General features: G+C 50.9%; 2 protein-coding genes across 2 annotated transcripts; both read left to right on the top strand.

Annotated features, from left to right (window-relative positions):
• The first annotated feature begins 1795 nt into the window (after positions 1 to 1795).
• Positions 1796 to 6766, top strand: LOC119119281. The gene has a single exon (XM_037245698.1). The coding sequence runs from the start codon at positions 1915 to 1917 to the stop codon at positions 6001 to 6003; it is 4089 nt and encodes a 1362-aa protein (XP_037101593.1). The 5' UTR covers positions 1796 to 1914; the 3' UTR covers positions 6004 to 6766.
• A 48-nt stretch (positions 6767 to 6814) lies between these two features.
• LOC119119283 (syncytin-A-like) lies at positions 6815 to 8161 on the top strand. Its single transcript, XM_037245700.1, has 2 exons — positions 6815 to 7504; positions 7562 to 8161. Exons 1-2 carry the CDS (start codon positions 6843 to 6845, stop codon positions 8049 to 8051), a joined length of 1152 nt encoding a protein of 383 aa, XP_037101595.1. The 5' UTR covers positions 6815 to 6842; the 3' UTR covers positions 8052 to 8161.
• Positions 8162 to 8893: the final 732 nt, after the last annotated feature.

The following is an 8893-nucleotide window of genomic DNA, read 5'->3' as shown; positions in this document are numbered from 1 at the left end:
TTCACGGAGGTCCCGCCAGCCGGTCCGCGGGCCATTCAGGGTCCCATACATGACCGGGCGCGGTCTCTAACCCACGCCCGGCGGGAGTGCTCGGAGGGCGGATAGGCATCCACGGACGTCCCGCCAGCCGGTCCGCGGGCCATTCAGGGTCCCATACATGACCGGGCGCGGTCTCGAACTCAGGCCCGGCAGGAGTGCTCGGAGGGCGGATAGGCATTCACGGAGGTACCGCCAGCAGGTCCGCGGGCCATTTAGGGTCCCATAAGTGACCGGGCGCGGTCTCGAACTCACGCCCGGCAGGAGTGCTCGGAGGGCGGATAGGCTTTCACGGTGGTACCGCCAGCCGGTCCGCGGGCCATTTAGGGTCCCATAAGTGACCGGGCGCGGTCTCTAACCCACGCCCGGCAGGAGTGCTCGGAGGGCGGACAGGCTTTCACGGAGCTCCCGCCAGCCGGTCCGCGGGCCATTTAGGGTCCCATAAGTGACCGGGCGCGGTCTCGAACTCACGCCCGGCAGGAGTGCTCGGAGGGCGGATAGGCTTTCACGGTGGTACCGCCAGCCGGTCCGCGGGCCATTTAGGGTCCCATAAGTGACCGGGCGCGGTCTCTAACTCAGGCCCGGCAGGAGTGCTCGGACGGCGGATAGGCATTCACGGAGGTACCGCCAGCCGGTCCGCGGGCCAATTAGGGTCCCATAAGTGACCGGGCGCGGTCTCTAACCCACGCCCGGCAGGAGTGCTCGGAGGGCGGACAGGCTTTCACGGAGCTCCCGCCAGCCGGTCCGCGGGCCAAATAGGGTCCCATAAGGGACCGGGGGCGGATGCTAAACCACGCACTCAACTCGGCACTCTGAAGCACCCAAGAGCGCTTTTTACTAGAAAACGTGCTCAGCTCGTCGAGAAAATGCACTCTAAGCAATACAATTAAAAATGCTTATAAAACATAAACCAAACGTTGCAGGTGGTCATTTCTGCATGCGCAGTGATGAACCCGGCACTCTGAAGCACCCAAGAGCGCTTTTTACTAGAAAACGTGCTCAGCTCGTCGAGAAAATGCACTCTAAGCAATACAATTAAAAATGCTTATAAAACATAAACCAAACGTTGCAGGTGGTCATTTCTTCATGCGCAGTGATAAACTCGGCACTCTGAAGCACCCAAGAGCGCTTTTTACTTTGCCAACCTAACCAGAGTGACGGGAGAGGCACCATCCAGAAAACGTGCTCAGCTCGTCGAGAAAATGCGATTTAAGCAATAAAACTAAAAATGCTTATAAAACATAAACCAAACGTTGCAGGTGGTCATTTCTGCATGCGCAGTGATAAACTGGGCACTCTGAAGCCCCCAAGAGCACTTTTTACTATGCCAACCTAACCAGAGTGACGGGAGAGGCACCATCCAGAAAACGTGCTCAGCTCGTCGAGAAAATGCGATTTAAGCAATAAAACAAAAAATGCTTATAAAACATAAACCAAACGTTGCAGGTGGTCATTTCTGCATGCGCAGTGATAAACCCGGCACTCTGAAGCACCCAAGAGCGCTTTTTACTAGAAATAGTGCTCAGCTCGTCGAGAAAATGCGCTCTAAGCAATACAATTAAAAATGCTCATAAAACCCGGGCAGGATGACATACCAACCCGGACCCATCCAACGCATGCTTCATCTGCGGCGAAACCGATCATTGGGCAAGAGGATGCCCACAAAGTCGACCGCGCGGAGCCGCCCGCCCAGCCGGAGGCCCCCCACGCCAACCCGGGGCGCCGATGCAACAGGCAGCAACAGCTCCATTTGGTGGACGGCCCTGGCAACAGCCACAAACACACGGAGGTCAGTACTACCAACATGATGATCTCTGGTGTGGACAATTTGAATAGGGCTGCCCGGGAAGCCAGAGAAGCAGTGGCGCGGCGGAGCCAATGCTTCATGTGACAGTGGAGGGAAAACCTGTGCAGATGCTGGTGGACACAGGAGCAACTTATTCATCAATAAACACTGCCCTACCTGTATCCTCACTGTCAAAGAAAACAACAACTTTAGTCGGCTTTTCGGGACAACCACGAACTCTGCCTTTTACCAAACCACTTGAGACGGTGATCACCCAGACGGGGTGTAGACTGTGGCACAAATATATCCATTCTACAGACACTCCGATCAATTTGATGGGGAGGGATTTGCTGTCAGCCGTTGAAGCTAAAATCCTGTGTGGGCCGGAGGGAGTGATAATTCAATTTCCAAATGGTGTCAGCATTCCGTGCTCACAGCAGCTACAACAACATGGCCAGTGGCTGATGGCGCCCCTACAGACAGAAGCAGAAACTGCAACCATCTACTGGGCCAGGCTGGAGCCAGAAACCCCTGCTGGTGGCGGTGTGTTCTCGACCTACCTACTGTGGAAGCCCTGGATCTGCTCACTGGCGCCATACCACCCACCTGTTGATCCTTTGCATTGCACTCTATATTATGACCGAAAAAGTGATGATGTTTATCGGGATTTGTTTGAAGAAATTGAAGGGCACATGTGGGATTTAACTTCATCATGCATTTTGATTGGTAAAGAGGGAGTTGCAGCAGCTACTGAATTAACACCTGAACAAATGCAGTGGTTCAAAATGACAGAAAAAGGGGTACCACACATTTCGCTAGCTCTTGCCCCAGGTCATGAAGCCAGACAATTGGGCTCAATGGTCAAACATTTGTTGCTGCAAACCGACTGGCGGAAAACACACATCCCTAATTTGTATTGGTCAGAGTCTCAGAAAGCTTACCAAATTAAACAACCCATGGTAGACTCAGGGCTGCTGGAGATGATGTTGGTATCTCGCACACATGGCAGGGAATTAACTGATCATGAGGACGCTGAAGTAATGCTCGCGGCCTTGCCCGACACCTTGTGGTCCCAAGGTCCATTTGATGTCGGGTTTTGTCACTCGATGGCCCCTATTGATCTCCAAATGGATGAGACGCAGCCTATCAAACGACCCCAATATCGTTGGCCGAGTGAGGCGGACCAAGGCATGGAAGACACTCTGTGCGGCCTCTGGGACGCAGGGGTGTTGGAAGTGTCATGCTCCGAATGGAACACCCCGTTAAGGCCAGTCCAAAAAGCAGATGGGAAAACATGGCGCATGGCACATGATTTGAGAGCAGTAAATGATGTCACTATAACTCCTGTTCTTCCCGTGCCAGACCCGCACCGAATCCTTGCATCATTGAACCCTGCCTATCAGTGGTTCACCGTAATTGATTTGGCTAATGCCTTCTTCTGCCTCCCGCTTTCCCCCTCAGTGCGGCACGTGTTCGCCTTCACTTACAAAGGGATGAAATTGCAATACACACGCATGCCGCAGGGATTCAAAAATTCGCCAGGATTGTTCAATCAGGTCCTCAAAGAACTCCTCGAACCATGCCAAATGCCGGATGGCACATTGTTGTTGCAATATGTCGATGATTTGTTGATTGCAGCAAAAGACGAGCAGACGTGTCTTGAAGGAACAAAGAAAGTGTTGTTGTGGTTAGGGGAGAAAGGGTTCAAGGTGTCAAGAAAGAAACTGCAATGCTGTCGCCAACAGGTCACTTTTCTGGGACGTGTGTTGACCCCTAGTGGCCTCGCCATGTCGCCTGAACATAGAAGCTCCATCCTCCGACACCCACGGCCCGCCACCGTCCAGGAGATGCTATCATTCCTGGGGTTGTGCGGCTACAGCAGACATTACATACCCTGTTTTGCTGACAAAACTGGTGTCCTACGGGCCCTGATCCGCGAACAGGGGGCGAGGAATCTCAGGGCTTGCCTGGTTTGGACACCGGAGGCTGCTGAGGTCTTTGTGTCACTGGTGCAGGAGCTGGCCTCTGCTGCGGCTTTGGCCACTCCTGACTACACTCTGCCCTTCCATCTAGATGTCTCTATTTCAGGGAAAGTTGTGAATGGAGCTCTGTACCAGAAAATGCAGCATGGACGTGCAGTGTTGATGTATTGCAGCGTCCCCTTGGACAACATTGAGCAACGACAACCCGATTGTTCCAGATATGCGGCTGGCCTGGCAAAGGTCTTACTCAAAACAGCCCACACGGTCATGGGGCATCCAGTTTATGTGTTAACTGATCATGCAGTGTCTTCATTTGTCGCATCGGCGGCGTTCACGTTGACTCCACTGCGACAAACACGGTTGTTGAAAATATTGACTGCCCCAAATGTCAACTATGTCCATTCCGGAGTGAACATGGCCGATCAATTGTTGGTGGGACCCCATGAGTGTGCATCAAAGGTCCAGACGGTGGCGAAAGTCCGACCTGACCTCTATTCCACTCCGCTCGGGCACGGTCGTGTGGTGTTCACAGATGGCTGCTGCTGGAGAGACAGGATGGGCTCCCTCCATGCGGCCGCGGCTGCGGTCGAGTGGAGGGATGGTTCCTTCCAGCCTCTTAAAGTGATGAAGCTCAACACCCACCCATCGGCCCAGGCGGCAGAAGTCTTTGCTCTGGTGTTAGCTTTACGACAATGCAAGGGGGAAGCCGTGACCATCTATTCTGACTCCGCTTATGCGGTGTCGGCGGCTTTACTCGATCTGGTGGGGTGGCTGCAGAATGGGTTCACGACGGCCAGGGGCTCGGAGATTGCGCACAAGGATTTGATGTTGCATTTGTTTGAGGCATTGAAGTACCCGAGCGAGGTGGCCATTGTCAAAGTGCCTGGTCACTCCAAAGCTGACACCTTAGTAGCTAGGGGGAATCGAGCGGCTGATGAATTGGCCAAGCAGACGGCCGGGTATGGCGGGGCAGAGGACATGATGGTGTCCCGCGGTCCACTAATTGTGGACGGGGAACACCCCGACTCCTGTTTGCCTCTGTCACTCTCGCATGCCGATCTGTGTGCCGCCCAGGGTGCCACGTCCCCGGAACAAAAATCGGTCTGGCTGGCAGCAAAGGCTGTCAAACGATCAGATGGCTTGTGGGTAGGACCCAAAGGACAGCCAGCTCTTCCGGAGGGAAGGCTGATGTCGGAGGTCCTGACACAGGCTCACACACCTTCCCATGTGGGTCCCCATGCCATGATGATCCATCTTCGAAGTTGGTGGCATCCCAAACTCTCAGATGTGGTCTGGAAATTCGTTGCGGATTGTGAGTCTTGTCAGACGTTCAATGCACGCCCTACGTTGAAGCCTAAGCCCGGCCTGTTTCAGCCGGCCCCATGGCCGGGGGCAGAGGTGATCATTGATTTCACAGACATGAATACAAGAGTGAATGGAAAACGCTTTTTGCTTGTGTTGGTTGACGCTTACTCGGGCTGGCCGGAGGCATATCCGTGCTCGAAGGAAGATTCTGCTGCGGTGATCAAGGCTTTGATCACCCATTACATCCCTACCCACGGTTTTCCGGCCTTGATCCGTTCTGACAATGGTACACACTTTAACAACAAAGCCTTGGCCAAGGTAGAATCAATTTTGGGGTTGAAGCATCGATTCGGGTGTGTCTACCATCCTCAGTCTCAAGGCCGCGTTGAACGACTTAACCGAACGCTAAAAGAGAAATTGGCCAAAATTATGGCTCAGACGGCAATGAATTGGCTACAAGCACTTCCGCTTGCTTTGCTGTCTGTGAGACAATCCGTTAACAGGAGCACTGGATTCGCACCGTTTGAGTTGATGACGGGCCGTCTAATGCCAGGACCAGCGACGACGCTCGTCCCACCAGAGGATGTTCCGGTACCTAATTTATCTCATACAGCATACTGGTCCTATTTGTCTGCTTTGGTGTCCAGTGTTTCTGCACAGCTTGGAGAAAAATCCGCTGCGGCTGCGGCGGAGGAAGGTGTGTCGGTGGAGAAACAGCTCACGCCGTACGTGTACGTCCGAGTCATCTCCAGGAAGTGGACGGACCCCCGGTGGAAGGGCCCCTTTCGTGTCTTGGCCAGGACGTCTCACGCGGCCCAACTCGACTTCAAAGGACGCCGGTGGTATCACTACTCACAACTCCGTCCGGCCCCAGAGTTTGTTCCGTCAGGATGAAGGTATTCCTGGTTGGCCGTGTCCCGGACCCGGCCAAGAGGGGGGGAACAGAAGGAGTAGGGGAAGCAATACGGAGAAGGAAAGGGGAGGGCCCGAATGGTTTTTCGAAATTTGCGAGATTAATTTTAGGACTGTTATTTGTAGGTTGTATTTTTGTGTGGACAGTGATGACGATTGATGAGACCTTCCAGCAGAAAACGTCCCAGATTCAAATTTCACACACCACAAACAACATCATGTCTGAGCATCATTTAAACATCCGGTCCAAAAGACAAGTGACCGGGGTCACTCAGACACACCGGGGACACTGCGAACCGGTCCAATCATTTAAATGGGGGATCCAGGTTTGCATCCCTAAAAACGTGACAGTACAAATTATCATACCGTTTGAAAGTTTGGTGAACGGGCAGATTAGAGGACAGGATTATCGGGATTATGATTGGTATTTGACCAACGACTTGGTAAATAGGGGTTGGAAAGATCTGGTATGGGACACTAAAGATTGGTATAAGTCATGGGGGACTAGTGTTCAAGCAAAACAACATCAGCAAATGATAAAAGGGGAAAAAACGCAGACAGGCATCACCTTGTGGGTTAATGCTTCACACGATTTACATTTAGGAAGACGCACAGTAGGGTGCTGGGGTTTCCAGTTAAACATATATGTGTATAAATACCCGTATTGGCAGATGTTCCTCTGTCAAGGTGAGGATGCCAAACAAGAAGTATCTTTGAGTCCCTCAACAGACCCCCGAATTTTAGCGAAAGCGATTAGGAGCGTAGATGATTGGTTTCGGGTCACTACGGGAGTCACCGCTGTAAACAATAATTGGCTTTTGATGGCGGAACAAGCTGCTAATGCAACTGGTGAAGATTGTGTGGTTTGTCTCGAAGCAAGAGTAGTGTTAAAAATTGTTCCAGCTGCAATAGAATCAGCATGTGTTTTACAGGTGTTGACCCAGTCCAGGACCAGTGGCGATTGTTTGATTTATAATGATATTTTCCCAGTCGTGGGCTTGGAGAAAAGAAAGCCCATTTTTGATAGCCATGTGACTCAACAAAATATGACATGTTTAAAGTTAAAGGGAAACGGCATAAGTATTGGGACAATAGATCACACATGGTGCAGGATAAATTTGTTTTTGAATGTCCCCTCTCCTCTCTCTCGTGCAGACCTCTGGTTGTGGTGTGGTGACAACAAATTATATGATCGCTTGCCGAAGAATGCATCAGGTATCTGTGCCCTTGTGTCTTTGATAATGCCTGTGGTGGTTGTCCCCATTGAAATACAGAATCTCAATTGGAACATGGAGTTCCCATTGGCGGGGCTCCTAAGGCGAGCCAAAAGAGACGTTTTGCCCCCATGGTTGAGCGACAACGATCCGACATATATTGACGCTATAGGAGTGCCCCGGGGTGTGCCAGATGAGTATAAACTCGTTAATCAAGTGTCCTCGGGATTCGAAAGCATTTTCTTATGGATCACCCCCAATAAAAATGTTGACCGTATTAATTATATTCATTACAATGTCCAACGGCTGGGTAATTATACAGCTGAATCATTTGCAGCGGTCCATGAACAATTGGCCGCGACGTCATTGATGTCGTTCCAAAATAGAATTGCGTTGGACATGCTATTGGCTAAGGAACATGGTGTGTGCGGAATGTTCGGGGATGCATGTTGTACTTTCATCCCCAACAACACGGCACCAGGGGGCCGACTGACCCGGGCGTTGGAAGGACTAAGGATACTGAATAAAAAGATGAAAGATCATTCAGGTGTACGCACCGATATTTGGTCTGATTGGATGAAAACGTTCGGAAACTGGAAAGGCCTCATCATGTCTGTGCTGGTTGCTGTGGCTATTTTTACTACAATAATGATTTTATGCGGTTGTTGCTGTATTCCATGTATTAGATCACTCACTGTTCGGTTGATCGAGAAAACCGTTGGCCCGTTGTCACCGAAGGGCCAATATACCCTGGTGACTCAACAGGAGCCGCGGGGGGAAGAAAGGACCGACAGTGTGCTGGTCGCTGATTACTAGAGTAACTGGTGATGACCTCATAAATGAGGTCATGAGAGGGAATAAAGGGAAATGTGCTTTCGGCAGTTTGCAAACATATTTTGTTAAGACAGCGCTAGACTTATAATCATATCAATCATATCAGTAGTAGTGTACTCGTGTGGTGATTAATAAGTGGAAAGGAATGTGCAGGCTACAATGAATTTGTTCTCTACAAAGTATTGTGGAACAGGATGACCAGACAGGGAGGATATCTCAAGGCCGGTGAAGAACAACTCGTCTTTGTGGTCCAGACACCTGTGCTGAGCAGGGGAAAAACCCAAACCAGGAGGAGACGACCATCGACCATCGACCATCGACCAATCACCACACAATATTTTGCATGCTTGAATATTCATATTGTGTTTCTTTAAAACTGGGCAACCCGGAAGAATGTGTTGTCTTTGATGGTCACGAAGGCACACGAGTTTTTGTGTTAGGGACCCGAGACCCAGGCCTGTATTAGTTTGCTTTGTCAGGATTAAACAATTGGTAAATTCGGCCTAATTGATCTACTGGTCTTCTCTTTGACAGAACGAACTCGCAGAATTGTTAGGTGCGACAGTGTGTAGATTTGGACGTAACAACTCTTGTGTTAAGTGTTGATCATAATTTGGAGTCAGATCAATAGCTAAAATCCGTAACCTAACACAACCTAACCAGAGTGACGGGAGAGGCACCATCCAGAAAACGTGCTCAGCTCGTCGAGAAAATGCGATTTAAGCAATAAAACAAAAAATGCTTATAAAACATAAACCAAACGTTGCAGGTGGTCATTTCTGCATGCGCAGTGATAAACCCGGCACTCTGAAGCACCCAAGAGC

Source organism: Syngnathus acus, unplaced genomic scaffold (assembly GCF_901709675.1).
Source record: "Syngnathus acus unplaced genomic scaffold, fSynAcu1.2, whole genome shotgun sequence".
Classification (NCBI taxonomy): domain Eukaryota; kingdom Metazoa; phylum Chordata; class Actinopteri; order Syngnathiformes; family Syngnathidae; genus Syngnathus; species Syngnathus acus.
This window is presented reverse-complemented; position numbering and strand designations above follow the sequence as displayed.

Coding starts and splice junctions, on each gene's coding strand:
- LOC119119281 (XM_037245698.1), top strand. CDS start 1,915: ATGCTTCATGTGACAGTGGAGGGAAAACCTGTGCAGATGCTGGTGGAC.
- LOC119119283 (XM_037245700.1), top strand. CDS start 6,843: ATGGCGGAACAAGCTGCTAATGCAACTGGTGAAGATTGTGTGGTTTGT. Junction 7,505..7,561: donor ATCACCCCCAATAAAAATGT/TGACCGTATTAA, acceptor TTATACAGCTGA/ATCATTTGCAGCGGTCCATG.